At 46.0% G+C, this 18,167-nt stretch overlaps 3 protein-coding genes across 5 annotated transcripts; 2 read left to right on the top strand and 1 right to left on the bottom strand.

The window, feature by feature from the left end:
• The first annotated feature begins 2,240 nt into the window (after positions 1–2,240).
• LOC136509240 (NAC domain-containing protein 54-like) lies at positions 2,241–6,441 on the top strand. 2 transcript variants are annotated; one of them, XM_066504067.1, is made up of 6 exons: positions 2,241–2,546; positions 3,858–4,135; positions 4,396–4,755; positions 4,850–5,338; positions 5,471–5,549; positions 5,686–6,441. In XM_066504067.1, the coding sequence occupies exons 1-6, from the start codon at positions 2,390–2,392 to the stop codon at positions 6,375–6,377; spliced, it is 2,055 nt and encodes a 684-aa protein (XP_066360164.1). In that variant the 5' UTR covers positions 2,241–2,389; the 3' UTR covers positions 6,378–6,441. The 2 variants fall into 2 exon arrangements, with proteins under 2 accessions (XP_066360164.1, XP_066360169.1); XM_066504072.1 differs by having other exon boundaries at positions 5,679–5,843.
• A 2,682-nt stretch (positions 6,442–9,123) lies between these two features.
• Positions 9,124–11,687, top strand: LOC136509231 (uncharacterized). Its single transcript, XM_066504059.1, has 5 exons — positions 9,124–9,308; positions 10,006–10,143; positions 10,288–10,338; positions 10,929–10,980; positions 11,358–11,687. The coding sequence occupies exons 2-5, from the start codon at positions 10,012–10,014 to the stop codon at positions 11,552–11,554; spliced, it is 432 nt and encodes a 143-aa protein (XP_066360156.1). The 5' UTR covers positions 9,124–9,308; positions 10,006–10,011; the 3' UTR covers positions 11,555–11,687.
• Positions 11,688–12,039: 352 nt separating this feature from the next.
• On the bottom strand, positions 12,040–16,750 carry LOC136509215 (THO complex subunit 7B-like). Of its 2 annotated transcripts, none has more exons than XM_066504050.1 (3): positions 16,572–16,750; positions 13,182–13,814; positions 12,040–12,530 (listed from the first exon to the last, which is right to left on the bottom strand). In XM_066504050.1, exons 2-3 carry the CDS (start codon positions 13,773–13,775, stop codon positions 12,396–12,398), a joined length of 729 nt encoding a protein of 242 aa, XP_066360147.1. In that variant the 5' UTR covers positions 13,776–13,814; positions 16,572–16,750; the 3' UTR covers positions 12,040–12,395. The 2 variants fall into 2 exon arrangements, with proteins under 2 accessions (XP_066360147.1, XP_066360140.1); XM_066504043.1 differs by having other exon boundaries at positions 12,042–12,530; positions 13,182–13,797; positions 16,572–16,749.
• Between the last annotated feature and the right edge of the window lie 1,417 nt (positions 16,751–18,167).

Genomic DNA, 18,167 nt, shown 5'->3' with positions numbered 1-18,167 from the left:
GTGGGGGGTGGGGAGAAGCATAAACTCGAAAAGGGGAAAGGAACCTAAATCTGGAGCGGATGGATTGATAAAAAGGAAAAGTGGCCCACAAGCTATGCATCAACAGCCGCAAGTTGTGGGGGCCCCGAAAGCTCCCGGGACCCAGCCCTGCACTTGCCATGTAGGCCTAGCAGTAGGTTCGATGGATAACCCACCTTTTCCTTTTTGTTTTGCTGCTGACTGCTGAGGGATCGTCGCCATCATTAGCTCATTGGCTGGCTCATTCATTGGATACTGAGAACGGCCGGGCTTCTGGAGGTTAAACTGGATCATCGACCAATGAGATCGGCTGTATCAGTCCCTCGTCAGCTGGACAACACAACCTGTCTCATTCAGCTCCGATGTTCTGAACTGATTTGGACCTTCTAGTTTGCTTTCTGCTCTTTTGAAGAAAATGGATATTATTAGTCTTAGGTTCCTGCCGACTTCTGCAGGGGGCGGTGGTTTAATTTCTTGATATGCTATTTTACTGCCAAAATGTGATGTGAAATGAAGTCCTTTTTTGTATTAGTGGGGTCCTTCAGGAGTAACTGGTTGCTCGCTAGCTCCAACAGAAGCCTTTTGCGTACGTCCTTCCAGCGTGGACGACTGTGAGCACAATCTTTTTCCGGATGCTGGGTTTTCTGGCGGCGGTAGTTCCGGTACTTTGAATCCGAGTTAGCAACACAATTATCTGAACCTGAGCATGCATGTCAAACTGTCATGCTTGTATTCATGTGAATTGCGTTGCAAGCTGAGAAAAGCGGCTATATATTTGTGTCTGTCCCAAAACTTGCATCTCATGGAAATTAACTGCACTTTTGCTACAGCTGAGCATCCAGAGTTGGCATGTCCATGTGCCGTTGTGTTGGCAACAACTGAAATTTCAGTGGTGGCCCAGCTCCTTGAACTAGTTTTCTGGAAAGTAGATTTCACTGGTGAACCAGCTATTATTTCTACCGAGGATTGGATTTCTGAAAAGTAGATTTCACTGGTGAACCAGCTAGCTCCAGTCAGAGCTTTTTATGAATGATACAACTGTCTTAGCTTGAGTTACACGTATCATTCTTACACGCAGATACATTGGATCTATCAGAATGTATAACTCTTTGACAAAATACGAAATATATCACTCAGATTCTGCTGGTATTAGTAATAAGTTCGTCTGGAACCAGGCTCAACTGACTTGTCTCTTAGACATTGTTTGGGCAGGTGAGCTGAGCTATTGCCGGCATGCATGCATGCAGCCATCAGTAACAGTAAGCATATGGCAATTCAGCAGCACATATGCACCCTCTAGCATGAACATGGGGGACAGAAGAACAAGTACACTTTAGCCCATAGTTGGTTGCCACTCCGCTTCAGAAAAAGATCTACAGCCTGTTCGTCTGGTCGTATTTGGCTTATAAGTCATGGCTTATCAGCCAACGAACATTATTTTTCTCTCACACCAAACCAGCCAACAGTATGTTTCGCCATGACCTATAAGCCAAACAAGCCCAAACGAACAGGACGCTAGTCTCAGTTGCTCCTCAGTTGAGATAGTTAATGACTGTATAGTAGTACATGTATTAGCTGCTAATCATGCAGATGCAGGCACAAGCATCGAGGCATGCATGCAGGTCCCCCCCGGCAAATCTACATGGGGGCTCGTGTGTGAACGTGACGTAAACCGTCACAGGGAAGTCGCGGGGAAAAAGGTGAGGGAATCGAGTACCAACCTTGGGCCCCTCACCCTTTCCAACGGGAGCTGACTAGGCATTGCTCTGGTGGCCCACAAAGCAGCCAATAGCCATCCTACACAGTGCTGCGGCTACACCAGCTCGCTTTGGCTGCCAAAGACAAGAAGAGAAGATTGGGATATTTGTATTCACCGATATAAAGCTACTGACGCAGGACACAACAAAAGCAAAAGCCAAAGTTTGAGAGAGGGGACATAGAGAGAGGTAATACAGCTTCATGTGAAAGATGACAAGAATCCCGGCATAAAATAATCTCCCAAACTTTGCTATAAAGACACAGCCCCTCCCCTCCTCCTTTCCCTCCCTCTCTCCTTCCTCATGCGTCTGCCATTAGCCAAGGTCTGAGGTCTCGTCCTCCTCTTCCTCCTATCCTCTCTACTGCACCTCTTAGTTGCATACGTGATCGACGATCTTGGTTAATTTTCTGCAACTTACGCTTTTCTGTAATTTCTTGTTTCAGCAGGTTGTGTACATTATTTGTAGCTGATCATTCATTCATATAGAGCTAGTTGAGCAGGCTTGGCTGGCTGTCCACAATTTTTGCTTCGGATAGCATTGCTACCAGGCGACTGCAAAGCTCCAAGCACCTTTTGCTGTGAGAATTTTGAGAGGAAAGGGCAGAGGGAGCAATGGCGCCAGTCAGTTTGCCTCCTGGTTTCAGGTTCCACCCCACTGACGAGGAACTCATCATCTACTACCTTAAGAGGAAGATCAATGGGAGACAGATAGAGCTCGAAATCATTCCAGAGGTTGATCTTTACAAGTGTGAGCCCTGGGATTTGCCAGGTATGTGCATATCCATTCTTGGATTGATCTCGCTCTTCATTTTGACTCTTGATGAACAAATTTGGCATTATGAATTAGTTATCATCATTGTTTGCTTGATATATTATCGGCCAGAGTGCGTAAGCATTCCTAAGAAGTAGTTATGGAACACCTTCCTCCTAAGTTTTGATTCTATTGTGAATTAATGTATTTGCAATTTTGCATGCAATAGGATTTTAACATCTTACACCTTTTATTTCCCTACAAGGAAAGCACACACACATATATGTAGCTTCAAATATTTGTATTGGATACCATGTTGTGCACACACAATAAGCAATCTTATTCAATCCTTATACTATTGCTCAACCACAACTGCAATCCTTGCTCTTGAGGAAAGAATAGGCTCATGTTCCCTTCTTGGTGGGCACTTCACCGACCTATACTATACTTGACAGGCATCACTAGCTCTTGCAAATTGCAGTTTATTATATACGATGGCTTTATGTATTTAGCACTTTCTTTATATGTATTTATTTTATTCTGTATTTGAATTCCAATTTCTATTTGATCGAAGCATATCAGGCACTGTTTCTGTCCTTCTTGTAATTATAGAAAGGGGCATGTTTATAAAAGTCATATTTTCCATACTAACTTTGAGATAAAACTGAGATTAACCATATTACGAAATTTGTTTTCTTTAAACGTTTCATGCGCACCGAAAGTAGGATTGTAGGAATATAGATAGATCTTGCTCTCTTTGGCTGAAAAGAACCGTAAGGCATGGCAAAATTCTGCCAAGTGTAAAGGTGATCGTGTAGATATACTAATCTATGCTCATGCATTGGGCTGCTTGAAAAGGAAAGGAAATCCTTTATCCCAGTAACAACAAAGCTAAAGCTTATATATTTTGGGCCATGTCAGTCTCACATAGATTTCAAGAAAAGATATATTCTCTTTATCCATTTGTTGGCTTTCAAGATTTCCGGTTTTTATTCCCTACTAAAAATTACCTATAGCATTGTATGAAATGAATGCCAGTAAATACATTGAATGAAAAGATAAAATAAGATGATTCTTTTATCTTCTTTAAGTGGCAAAATAAAGCAAGAAATTAGAAAGGGACTTGAGATGAACATAAGTCAAGCAGATGAAATAAAGTGCACAGCCTCCAAGATATAAAGTGATCTTGGTCTAATTCTCTGGTAGTCTATATCTTAGCTAATCTTTGAATTCTAATAATGATTATCACATACCTATGCAAATAAATTTTAGCATCCATGCAGTATATTTTTGTATATCGTCTGACATCTCTCTTAATTAAATGTTCAGAAAAATCATTTCTTCCAAGCAAAGACCTTGAATGGTATTTCTTCAGCCCTCGAGACCGCAAGTACCCAAATGGATCAAGGACAAACCGTGCAACAAAATCTGGGTACTGGAAGGCAACTGGGAAGGACAGAAAGGTGAACTCGCACAGGCGTGCAGTTGGTGTGAAGAAGACCTTGGTGTACTATCGGGGCCGAGCTCCACATGGTTCTCGCACTGATTGGGTCATGCACGAGTACCGCCTCGACCAGAGGGAATGCGAGACTGACACTGGCTTACAGGTGCGACTTATTGCTACCGATGAGTAAATCTATTTATGTAGTGTAGTTTGGGAACCATGAACTACTCATACTCTGTTCACAGGAATTGCGAGACTGACACTGGCTGACAGGAGTATGTAACGTTACACAATTGTTGTTAACCCCTTATTTTCCTGAAACCCTAAACCATGCAGCTAGTATGAAACATCACACTGCTGGGTGACTGATATAGCTTCTAGGCTTCTCTGACATATATGAACTGCTTGCATTTCTATTCACAGGACGCGTATGCATTATGCCGAGTGTTTAAGAAGACAGCGCCTGGGCCAAAAATCATAGAGCATTATGGCGCAGTGCACCACCCCATTGAGCAACCTCAGTGGATGGCAAGCAGTGTTGACCGCTCCCCAACGCTGGACTTGTCCAGTGATGTTAGAGGTGATGACTTCGAGAGCAGCAGTTTCTCATTCCCGACAGAGGCGCCAATGGACTCCATGTATGGTGGGTTCGGGATGCAGATGAGTGCACCTCACGAGGATGGCAAATGGATGCAGTTCCTGAGTGAAGACGCCTTTAACGCCACCAATAATCCTTTCTTCATGAACCCTGCTTCTTCCAGCTTCTCATGCCTCCCATCCAAGGTATACAAAGAATGCTAGTATTTTCAGCACAGTAATTGAGGCAAAGAACATTGAAGTGCTTACACGTGCAAATCACATATTATCTACGGCTTAGGTGGATGTTGCACTGGAGTGTGCAAGGCTTCAGCACAGGCTCTCATTACCTCCCCTGGAGGTGGAGGACTTCCCACAGGACGTCAGCCTCGACACAAAGACGAGCGTGCTCCGCAGCAACCCCAACGAGGTTGACATCCTTCAAGAGTTCCTCTCCGTGGCGTCGGCCTCCCAGGAGCTAATCAACGGCTCCAGCAGCAGCTACGCTGCAGAAATGTGGCCAGGCGCTGGCACAAGCAGCACCAGCACCCACTACATCAACGAACTATCTTCCCTCGTTGAGCTTGGGGTGAAGGCTAAAGAGGAGGCAGACAATTTCTACCATATGGGCTGCATTGGCACATCTGCAGGACTCGCATCGTCGAAGCCGGTCCATGTCGATGAACCGGTTAGGTTGGTTGAGATCGCTGACATCGAGGAGTTCAAGGAAGAGAAGAGGCAAGTAGAGAACCTTAGAGGAGTGAGGCTGCACAACAATGACCTAGGAGAGGTAATTAGTTAATCGACACTTATAAAAAAAATAGTTAATCGACTTCATGAGAATTGTGGATGTGATGCTTGTACACATAACCTCTCACCTTCTCGTGTTATTAATATGAGATGATTTTTTCTGATGACGCAGATTGTTGTAGAAGGAGATGAAAGCAGTCCAACAGACTGCATCACACAATACCCCATATCAGACACTGCTGACAATTCAGGTATGTAAATTTTTGGGTGCAACATTCATGCTTTCTACTTGAAGCAGTTCAAAATCTTAGATATATAGGGCATTGTAAGTCTGTAACACAGTACCTTCATGCTTCATTCATACACTAACTCAGAGCTAGATTGCAGGAGAAGCCGGTCACCTGACCGATCCCACTAACGCCGGCGGCCTAGACACTGCACCCATCTTCTCGCAATCTCAACCTGACGACTTTGCTATTGGGTTCAGAGACGACGTCAACCCTAATGCATCTTTCGACCTCTACGAGAAGGTTGACGTCAAGCATGGGCTCTTCGTCTCAACGGTCGGTGCACCGAAGACATTCTTCCACCACGTTGAGCCATCGAAGAAGGTCAGCTTCCACCTGAATCCCGTAGCAAGCGACGTCAGCAAGGCGATCGAGAAGTTCCATTTCCCCATTAGTGTGACAACCAAAGTTAGTGGCAGCAGCATTTCCATTTTTAGCAAGTTGAAGGCGCTCATCAGGGACAAATTCCTGGTGAAGAAGCTGCCTTCATCATCATACCAAAGGTCCTTAGGCAGCAAAGAAACAGCGGCAGTGGGTGAGCTGCTGCAGATAGTGTCGTCGCTCCTCTTAACACCAACGGAAGGCACAGGCCCCACGACGATGTCTACCGAGCAAGAGTTGGTCAAGAAGGCGAAGAAGGTGGTGAAACAGGGGCCCGGTTGTGATGGAAGCCATGCGTGGCTTCTTCCACTCTCCAAGAGGAGCAAAGGAATTTCCAGCATGTTTTTTAGTGGGAAATGGGCATTTCTGACATCCGCATTGGCCATCCGCACTCCAGGGTGCAATCACTGAAAGGTCTTTCTGATCATGACTCATGTAAAAAGTACGGCTCGAATTATGCTACTAGGAAACTCGTATCGGGTGCCTGCTGGTGCATGGAGATGCATAGTCTTTCCTGCATCAGTCAGTTAATTGGTGTATAACTGGAGAAATGTAATAATCCGTATTTATTTTTTATTTGTCCGTGTATTAACACGTCTGAAGTCTAACCCCTGTTGTACATCAAAACATTGTTCATGAATTGTAAGTGCAAATACACATGTTTAATTTATCCATGCGTGATGTTATATATTTAGTGTAACTCTTCGTGGCTGGTGCTTGTTACCTAGTCTTGTGTATCTTGTTCATCGTACTACAAACTGTTTACCGAGTCTCTTAGCAAAAAGTCAGGCCAAGCTTCTCGCGGTGTGACTGAGCAGCGAGCACTGGGACTCTCCCGTCCGACCCGGGATCGAAGCCTGACACCTTATTTTCAAATGGCGTGGCTAGCGTCTGAGCCGACGCCTACGGCTGCTGGCCTGCTGCGCCTGCTTGCCCACGCCCTGCTCGCCCGCCTACGTCGCTCCGTGGGGAGCGCCTGCGCCTGCGCCTGCTTCCCGCGCCTCATGAAACACTCGTAATTCAGAGGACTTATGTTTAAAATAAATAAAATATTTAGAACATACGTTTGCAACATATATGTAGGCACTGTAACATATGCAACATTCAGATAAAATACTTATAACATATGTCTGAAATAGCTGAAACATTTGAAACATACACTTGCAACGTGCTTCTGATAAATAATTGAAACATTTGAAAAATACACTTGCAACATACATGTATAGCCATTGCAACATGTGCAATATCCCGATCTACTTTGTAACATCCAGATGAAACATCTGAAATACTTGAAACATAAGATTGCAACATGTGTTTTTAGCGCAATGTTACTTACTGCTTGGACGAATGGAGGCTAGTGTTGCGGAGCTTGACACCGGCGCCGAGGTCAACGGCGGCGCAGTGGTGAGCACTGCGCGACCCTAGGTGAGCACCTACGCGAGACCACAACAGCCTACCTGACAAGCACCTGCTACCGCAGCCTAGGCGAGCACCCCTGCATGAGCACCCTTGCCGGACGACCACCCCTGGCTAGTGGCGAGCCCCTGCGAGGCGAGCCCCCCTGGGTAGATATTTTTTTTTTCGATTAGAAGGATACGCGGTAGCGAGTGGGAAGCTGTGTCGACGTCCTCACGAGAGCATTGACGATTTTCAAAGGCACAGGGGAGTCTTCTACTATCGTCTAGTTTTTTTTCTTAGCTAAAAATCAGGAACACGTCATGAACAACTACTGTTGGTGATAAGCTATGGCTTGGAGAAATCCCAATGCTCTCATATGGCTTATTGCAACGATCGCAACGGACTCTTTGTGGGTTATTGCAACGACACTTTGCAACTAGATTGGGTATGCAGGTAGGATGTTGTGCAGGCAGGCCTTTGGCTTCTCAAAAAATAGTGAAGCCAAAAAATTAAATTCACATTCTGTGGCTTCGGTTTCTAAGCCAGAACGGCTTCGGCTTCATTACTTTTTATTTAATTTTAACTTCACAAACCATTTTCTCATGTAAGTGTTTGGTAGTGCTTTTCTAAAAAAAGTCCATAGAAGTATATGTGTACATGCAGCCCGCGGCCCGATGGCCCGGCCCGTGGCCCGGCGTTTTGGCCCGGCCCGAGCACGGCACGGCCCGATGGTCACCGTGCCCGTGCCGGCCCGGCCCGAGGCACCAGGCCGTGTCTGGGCCACCCTCCAGGCCCGCGGCACGGCACGGGCACGGCCCGGTCCAAGAGGCGGCCCGGTAGTGGCCCAGGCAGCCAGCCTGCTAAGAGGCCCAGCCCCCCCCACACCTATACCCCCTCCCAAACCCTAACACCCCACGCCCCACGCCCCCCACACGGCCACACCCACCCGCCGCACCCCGACGCGGCGACGGCGCGACGCGCGACGCAGCGTCGCAGGCTCGCAGCCCCCTCCCCGGCTCCCCCACCCGCTGCACCGGCAGCTGTCGGCCGGCCGGCCGGGCACCTCCCCAGCGCCAGATCCGGCCCCGAGCCCCCGAGCTCCGCCTTGGGAGTGAGCTCGACGCGCCGGCCCCAGCCCCAGGGACGCCGGACCTGGGAGTGAGCTCGGCGGGCGACGGCCCCAGCGCCCCGAGCTCCGCGTTCCCGCGCCGGCCCCAGCCCCTAGGGACTCGTCGTGGCTTGCGAGGTCACCTCCTCTCTCTCTGTCTCTCGTTTCTGCGGCCGTCGCCCGTCGGCTTCTCCAATCTCCATACGCCGTCGCCGTCTCGAGCTCGACAGCTAGCTTCGAGCATGCCAGCGGGCGGCACGACACGGCCAAACGGCCCACGGGCCGTGCCTTGGGCCGGAGGCCAGGCACGAGCACGCCAGCGGCACGGCACGACCGGCCCGGTGGCCCAGTGAGGCACGACACCGCGTCGGGCAAGCACGGCACGCCGTGCCGCCGGGCCGGGCCGGCACGGCCCGATGGCCATCTATACATAGAAGACATTGATAATGCCCTCTAGAAGACGTGCCAAAGGTTTTTTTTTAACTCATGACTGCTGTGGCCTGTGGGCCTTGCTGGTGGTAAAGCTGAGAATGGTTTGGACTCAAAACGGATGGGCATCTTGGGCTGGTTTGGGTTGGGTCGAAACGGGCTAAAAAGTCTACTGGGCTGGCTTGATTTAGGCTCACACTTCAGTTCACCGTCACACGAACTAGTAGTCAGTTCAGTCACGAGCCGCGCAAGTTCCTCGGCGGCGGCGGCGTACGCGTACGCCAAGCAGAGCGCGGGGCCGCTCCGCCGGGGCGTGGACCACGTCGAGGGCGCCGTCAAGGCCGTCTTCGTTCCCGTCTACGACCGCGTCCCGCTTCACCTGCTCAAGTTCCTCGACCGGAAGGAAGGTAAGGAGGGCTTTTAGACGCTGGGTTCAATCACGCATGTCGCGTGCGATGAAATTCGCAGATGTAGATTTTCAGGATGAAGTGTTGTTAGCATTCTATGCTAGTATCTCACCTGTTGCTACAAACATGGTCTTGCTGTTACTGTTAGTTTCGAAGGGTTTTGGCATTGGTTTCATGTTACGATTGAAATCAACTAATACAGTAGCAATTTGGGATTTTGTAAGCCATATAGTAGCTAAATATTTTGTCACTTGTCATATAATGTTGTGCTGAATAGGTTGAAACTAAATCTGGTCAGGAATTTGGACTTTTGCAGCCTTTTTGTGTGCTTGGCTACAAAATTCTTGGGTCAAGCGACATGAGTTAGGTCATATTCTTATTTGTTGCCGTCTTGCTAGGTACATTCATTGCTCCATTGCAATCTAGCTTTGGGTTGTTTCTGTTTCATTGCAAATGAAAATTAGCAATAGTTTCGATTTATCATAAACTAATACGCAGGATCTGCCACTGTATCGCAAATGATATTTTGGGAAATTGCATACTAATCTGAGAACATTGTTGAAGATTTTACTGAGTTGCTAACTTGCTATCAACGCTAGATTGGCTACAATACTTGTACGGTACTGACATATATAACATAGGTTGGCCTGGTCTCCTGTGTGCTGAATAGGACTTAAGAGTCTTGTTTGCCGTGCAGTTTAAGATGTCAGAAGCACTTGAGAAAGATAAGGAAATTGGTGAAGAGGAAGAGGAGGAGGAAGAAGAGTATGTATTGCTAGAGTTCGACAATTGTCTTTATTCAGACATATCCCCAGGTGCTCCGTTCGTACTCTCTGTAAGCTGGTTTTTCTCCGGATCTACTACTCTATGGGATCAACTTGGTCATTGATAACTTAGTTTGCAACTATATCTGGATTTTTTTTTGTTCATTTGCCTTTACATTAGATTATTACTAAGTTGTGAAAATCATGTTTGTCAGGGTTTGGATACATTGACGCCTACCTTGATAGTAGGTGACAGTCTGAAGATGGTAAGTCATGTTCTGGTATTGTTTTCCGTACTCTGTAGTGTGCCTTTGGGTTGTGTGACTGTAGCAGGTCTTGTACTCCTGTAGGTACTTCGTGCTTAGCTGCACAGGGTGCTAGTAAGTTTTTGCATTTTCATGAACATACTATCTAATTTACTGAGTTTCAAACTTTAGATCGTCTTACACACCTTCATTTACTTGTATTGCCAGTCTTCCAGATCAAAATCAATTACTAGTTTGAGTTCACTTCTTGGTGACTAACAGAGTACAGAGTACATATTCGTCATAACTGTAGCTTGTGCCGTTGAATACTGTAACAGGACAAGATGGAAACAAGATGTATTTGGAGCCCATAAGTTACTTATAACTCCTTAAGTACCAAGCATGCATTTACTACTGATTAGCTATTTTGTTGCCTGATGACGTCAACTTATTCTGTTAAGCATTTGTATCCCTTTCTTTGTTCTAGCGATTTTCTTCTTTACAAAATGAAAAAAAAACTTTGAAATTCCCAATTCGTACTTTAGAGTTTCAGGCTCTAACCTGCTTACCAAGCGTGCTAATCCTAATGCTAATGCCTTGTTTAATGACAGATCGGAGAATATGAAGAAACTGTTGGCACCTGCTATCTATTCTCTGAAAGTGGTAAGGAACTCTGAAACTACCCTCCCTCGCCGCCCTTATGTTTGACAAATATTTCTTCATGGCTTGTTAAATTTCCCAGAATCTGGTGCATTGTTATTATGCCACTTCTGTCTTCTGAGAATTTCAGATGTTCATTTCATATGAGATGACATCATTTGCACATAAAACTCAGTCCCGAATCCTGTCACAAGGTTATGATTGAACCAGCGAATATAATTTTCATGAGTATGTACTGGCTTTGTCAGTCATGCTATAATCATTTCAACTCATAGGTTCATTGGGAAACTCATTCAAGCAGTGTGAAAAACTTTATTTTTTGATATAACACAGTTCTTTATAGTAGATTCATTCAATGATTGCTCCCCTTTTGTTATCAGAAGCTGAACCAAAACCTACAAGTGATGAGATGGCACCTTCTGAAGAAAACACAGACAAACCAGCTAGCAGCAGTAAGGAAGCCCCCTCGAAGGAGGTGAACCATCTCGCCAGCGTTCAAAAGATCCTCAAATTTCGTCCAATCAATGTGGAGCATTCGCAGCATCGAGCATATCAGCACAAGGACAAGGAACTCTAGAGCACAAAAAAAAAAACACTTGTTTTTCTTCTTCAATACCTCCAGTGTACAGTTTGGTAGCTCATTGACCATCCAAACGAGGTGGATTGTATACTTGCTGGGTTCATCTATATCGATATGTTGGTCTATTGTTTGTCTCTACTCTAAGCATCCCCATTGGAATCATCTACCAGCGGCTGGCACAGTGCTGTTGATTACAGGGGTAGGGGTGTCTTCGATCGATGGAACTACAGCAGCGGCCAGGGGCTCCCCGTGGCCCCCCTCTTTGTCCCTTGCACCTTGAGACATGGCCAGGAACTACTATAGCTTTGAGGGTTGTGGGGGAATATACAGCCTTATTGACTGGGTACAGATAGCAGAGATAATATAGATGGATAGAGATGGATTCATCAATCTTATAACTTACTAGGAGTGTGAGGTCATTCCAGTTCAACCAGAACGACGGTGCAGCATAGTGCACGTAAGAAGTTGGAGAGCATAACATATTAAGAACTGACTTTGTTGCACAACAATGTGTACTTCAATTTCAATTCATACTAGCATACAGCTCAATTTACATGAGGTACAAGACACCGAAGACATCTACCAACTCAACATACTAGGAGTGCGAGGTCATTCCACTTCAACCAGAACGACAGTGGAGCATTATTCAGTGCATATAGTAAGAACTGACTTTGTTGCACAACAATGTGTACTTTAATTTCAATTCATAGTAGCATACAGCTAAATTTACATGAGGTGCAAAGACACCTCCCACCAACTCGTTAGGATTCCATATTGTCCAAAAACCATGTGATCGATTTTTGCAAGCAGGTCTGCAACATATGTGAATGTATCTTGATCAGTCAACAACCATGGAATCTGAAGCACCGACGCTCCCTTCTTCTATGCTCATCTTCTGCTCTACGGTGATAGCTCTCAACTCATCTGCTATACTCTTTTGCTCATCTTCAATCGAGATCTGCAATTCCTCAACCTGTAAAAGGTACCACCACATGAACAGACATTCCTAGATCAATCCACAAGGTTGAATTGATTATGCTATATAAGAAGGTTTCCTGCAGAAGTTAACTGCACGAGAATTATGGTTTCAAAGAAAATAACTGTATAGTTCCTATTATGGTTTCAAAGAATAAATGTACACTTCCTATTTATATGTGCCAGTCAAAAGGTCCAATAAGACACTTCAGTCGAAAATTAAATGTTCACAAGGTTAGGTGGCCGTTCATGTAAATTTTTAGAGATCAATCATATATAATCGTAATCCTAATCTGATTGTTACTTCATATAACAAAATTATCTGTGCTGTAGATATCAGAACCAGAAATTCATGAAGCATCACATTTAGTACTCACTGTGTTCCAAAATGTAAGGTCATTGTAGTTTTGTCCTAAATCAATATAAAAAGTATTAATACCTAAATACCAAATAAATGCACTATCCAGACATTTCATGGTGGATTTAACAAAAAAATGATGTTGTAGATAGCCACACATTTTTCTCCTATATACTTAGTAGGATGGAACAGATGAGTATATTATTTTAACTGAGCATTCTATTCCTATGTGCCACTATAATATACATGAAAACACAACCTGAAATAAAAAAACATTACGCGTGAACTTACCACATGTAGAAGAAGGGCAAACTGCTTCTTCCTCAGTTCCAAAGTCCTTATGCATGCTACATTCTCAGCCTCCAAATCAGCTATCTCCTTCTCAAGATCTGCAATGAGTTTTTCAGTTTCTGACCGCGGAGGCTGCAAACAGATCAGCTTTCGGATGGCTTCACACTCTTCTTTGTGCTGCCTCCCGATCTTGCTCTGCTCAAGTTGCTTCTTAAGGTCCTCAATATCAATCTTAGCTTGCAAGATCTGTCGCTCAATCTCAACCTGCAGCTCATTAAAGCTTTCCTTCTCCCTAATGTTTGCATCAACCACAGCCTTGCTTTTCAGAAGAGGTAGCTCAAAGGTGTTAATTTCCTGTAGAAAGGCCTTGTACAGTCTTTCGCAGTCACTTACGTTATCTGTGTCCTTCTCGATCTCAGTGGCAAAGGACATGAACTTCTTCTGAAGCTTCTTTAGTGGCGGTTCACCCCTGGTGGTCGTCGTCCTAGTCAGAAGCCTGTGTTTAATAATTGCATCATCATCCTGTGGTCCAAATGCATAATGTGCAGACATTTCTTCACCCCTTCCAGCTACCTTCCTCCCTTTGGCAAGCATCCCACAATGCAGGATCAAATAACTGAAATCAAAAGAGTGCTATGAAAAAAATATTTATAATCCAAAAGTCAGGTAAGGTTATCTCATTTGGTGATATAACAAAACATATGCAGCTACAAATTCGTAATCGAACACATAAAAATTTGAACATGTTTGCTCTGCCAAGCTGCAGCAAAAATATAACTGCATAACTGTAAGAGAGCAAGTTTCTACAACTAAACCCAATACATAATCAAACTGAGAAGGCGCTGCAAAGTACCCAACTCATGCTAATCTCTGTGTTTTTCTATTTGCCTATGTTAAAATACTCCTAGCATTGCACAGGCGAGGTAAGGCTTGCCACGGACACCCTTCCCCAGACCCCGCACAGAGCGGGAGCTCTCTGCACTGGGTACGCCCCTAAAATAATTTTCAGTAACAACCAAAAAACATTTCCTTAAACTTAAATGTTGGTGCATCAGGTTCAGAAAGATGAATGATTTAGTCATGCTGAGACAAGTTATCTATACCTAATAATAAAGAGGCAAAATTTCTCTCCACCTATTTTTTGGTCCGGTCATCCCTTAACTAACTTTCTGAATGTGGAAAACCGCCTATAGCCCTTCTCTTTATATAACTAGGAATCCTAATCCAATTAGATCTCTCCGATTTCGTCGTCTATTCCATCTCTCATACACCGGCCTCTCCTCAAATTTATTTCTATCTGTCCCTATCTTTTCCGTGCTGGAGCAGCGTAATCTGGGCAAGCTACACAAGGACCGGTAGAGTTCAGGTAGAATACATATACAAGGACGTAAAAAGAAAGGAAATGAGAAATCGGTCAAATAAAATGAAACGTCCTGATGTGGAAGAGCGAAGAACATAACAACGGAGCACAGATCGGAATTCCGTGTCGACGACGACGATGACGTGCTGGTGCGGGACAGCCCTCCTGGCAGGTGCACCGGCCCATGGAGGCATGGAGCCCATCGTCGTCATGTAAACTAGAGGCGGTGGGGTTCGGATCGGGCAGGTGCGGACGCACAGGCGCCGCTGTCGCTACCCGTCTGAAAGCTGAAGCCGCAGCTGGCACAGGACGCCAGCGCGGGGGCTGTCAAGACGCCGCGTGCGCGGTCGCATCAAAGCTCTCAGGGCTCGGTGCGTTTGCGGCCGCGACGAAACCATGCTCCCTTCGCCGATCCCATGCATAGCGGTCACGGTCCAGGAGGCTGTACGCGCGCCGACCCACGTCGCCGAGCCTCTCGCCGTCCCCAAAGAGGCTGTCCCGGTCCCTAGCTTGATCCTTGTCCAAGGAGACGCTGGCAAGGCAAGCGAGGAGGAGTACTATGCCAAGGCCAAGGGGAGGAGTCCATATAGGTCCTCCTCCATCTCCTCCTCGCCGCTGGCGCCGCCTCCGTTCCTCGTCCACGGTTAGCACCCGGCCACCGAGCGCCGGACGGCGGCAGCGAAAAGCGCTTTAAGGAGGAGCTGCAGCACCACATCATCAGAGGCCGAGGAGAAGATCACTACTCGCCGAAGATGAGCAAAATCAGCATCTCTGCTTACAACTGCAGCAGCTCTTTGCCAGCGAAGCCAAGAAGCTCTTTTGACGGTGGCTCCTCGTCGGTTTCGATCGGCAAGTCAGTGAGAATGTTCAGAGCATGGGAGCCAACAGTTTTTCAAGACCAAAGCTAAGAACTGCCCGACGATGCCGGTGATGATCTGATGCGTTGGGGCAACCTACCACTACCAGGCTACGACGATTGGAGTCTGCTGCTTCGAGCGGTTTACTGGTTGGGACAGAGATGAGTGCTGCATCGGCGAAGTGTGTCATGTGGTTCGGAGTGCCGCCATATGCTGGAAGCCAAGAGGTGCTAGACTGCTGGTGTGGATAAGGATAGAACCGGAAGCTGCTGGAACTGGAGTGCTTTTTGGAACAAAATAAAAATGGTATAGAAAAATACTTTACCTGGTTTGTTCACCGTATTTAAACACATGTTGTGATCATACCTCTATCCTCTGATCATGGAAATGAGTTCGATTATTGCAAGACGAATTATAAAATATGTCATGATCGTTAAATAAATCATCAGGTTATAAGTCATCTGAGTAACCAGCAATAAAATATAAACTCCGTTGCAATGCACGGGCAAGTTTGCTAGTTGAAATAAAAAATGGAAGTTCCATGGGTATGAATGCATATAACTGAGTACTAAAAAACCAAGAAATACATACAGTAAAGCAAGAAGCCAAGAGCTATACGCTAAATCTTAGGTGCTGTTTGTTTCGGCGCAGGCAACGGCAACGTAATTTGGAACTGAAACCAGCGCCAACTGTTACAAGGCAAGGGTTAACACGATTTGTTTGGTTGGACGTGCACACGGGGTGACGACGGGGCAGCGGAGCTGACTCCGGGAACGGAGCCAATAGCGCTGAGAGGAGGGGTAACGGAGATATACATATACTGCGCTGTATCCATTCACGCTGCCATCTATTTACGGGCCGGTAAGTCCGAACGGCAATCAACGCAATCCATTCACACTGTGAAACGGTGACGGGCTCAAATCGTCCAACCAAACAACTCAAATCGTCCAACCAAACAAACCTCATAACTAATCATTAAAGAGGGAGTAATCTTTTGCCGACTCCATATTTGCCGCTGCTAAATCATGCACCTGATCTAACAGAAGAATCACGCAAAAAACAATGAATCATGAAAAAGAGGATTGCAGATGCAACAAGATTCATCCGAATACAAACGTTTAGGGTTTGGGTGCTCGGTTTCGCACAGCAGGAAGGGAAGAGGCGTGGACGTACCTAGTGTTGCTCGTCGCCGGCGAAGGGACTGAACAAGACCTTGCGAAGCGTCCGATGGAGACCTGGGCTAGGCGCGGCGGCGGCGGCAGCGGTCGCCCAGGCTCGTCGCCGAGAGAGAGAAAGAGGGAGAGCAAGCGGGGAAACGGGAGATGGACGGGGCAGGCATGTTTGGATTAGATGTACATTGCAAATTTACATGGGCCTGGAGCAGATGGTCTCATCCAGCGGCGTCTCTAGGCCCAGCGTGTACTACTGTGTTTAAGCATCAAGCCTTTTTTATATTGATTATAAAAAAAACTATATCGTCCAATATTCTTACTAATGTCTGAGGGTTTATGGACCCAATTAAAAAGCGATCTCATGCGTAACACAAATTCTAGATATATATCATAAGCGGCGCCATTTGCTTCTCTTAGATTGGAAAAATAGTCTGAACTCAACTCTCCCACGCTTTTATTTTATATAGAGGAAGAAATTCATTTTTTATTATTGATGTGCCACAGAGTCCAATTTTAACCATCGTACACAGTTAAAATTGGTACGAGCGGCGTTTATTAACCATCGTACACAGTTCATTTTTTAACCATCGTACACAGTTCATAGAGTCTGTAGTACCCAAAAAATGATGTTCAAGTATGTGCATTTTCTTTTTATATCTCTAGTTTATCGATATGTCAACCGATCTGTATAAGTAGTTTAGTATACTAAGAATGCCAACGTTTGGCATAATTTCTTGTCAAATTTGACTAAGGTTAGTTCATCAGATTGCATTTTGACTAGCCTAGGACAATCTTGCCACACTTTTTATAGTCACTGACACATGGGTTGGAGCTAGTAGAAAAAGAATCTTGCCAGAGTTTGTCTCTACAACCAAACAATTTCTAATTTTATCAAACTCGACTAATTGTGAGTGGCAAACTGTGGCAAGATTTGGCTTCACGCGAGGGTAAACCTGGATCTGCCACTAGTGGCCATGTCGGGCCGAACACCTCATTCAGTGGCCGCATGTTGCTGGCCCGCTCTTGGAGAAGGATAAGATTGACATCGGACCCAAAACGTCTCACGCGAGGCGAAAACAGCTCACGCGAGGCCGAGAACGGGCCACGGGAGGCGAAAACATCTCACGTCGGGCCAGAAATGGGTAACAGGAGCCGAGAACGGGAGATGTTGGGCCGAAAACATCGGTAGAAAACGACTAAGTCGGTCTGGGAATGGGTAATGGGCGAAAACAGGTGGACCGCGGACGTGGTCCCACCGAGGCGGCCCGCGAAGCCCGAGGAACCCGCCCATGGCCACATGAAAAGTCTAAGGTTCGGTCCATCCGTGGGCACGACTCCCGTGGGACTCGTTCTCCAAAACCCCAGTTAATGAGCAAAAACTAGCAAAACTACATATCACATGGATTTCATGTGGTCCTCCAAAACGTGCATGGTTTTGTGAAGGGACTACTCCTAGAACTTATGGGAGGGTTGGATGCCCCTCAAGTATAGTAGGGAGAGAGGGTTCGGGTGGTTGAGAACTAGGTAAACTGTTACGAAACCACTTGATTTTCAGACGTTTTCACCAAGACAGCTCCACCGAACCTCGACCACACCC

This window comes from Miscanthus floridulus, chromosome 1 (assembly GCF_019320115.1).
Source record: "Miscanthus floridulus cultivar M001 chromosome 1, ASM1932011v1, whole genome shotgun sequence".
NCBI lineage: Eukaryota > Viridiplantae > Streptophyta > Magnoliopsida > Poales > Poaceae > Miscanthus > Miscanthus floridulus.
The sequence above is the reverse complement of the archived record's forward strand: the minus strand, read 5'-3'. Positions and strand labels throughout refer to the sequence as shown.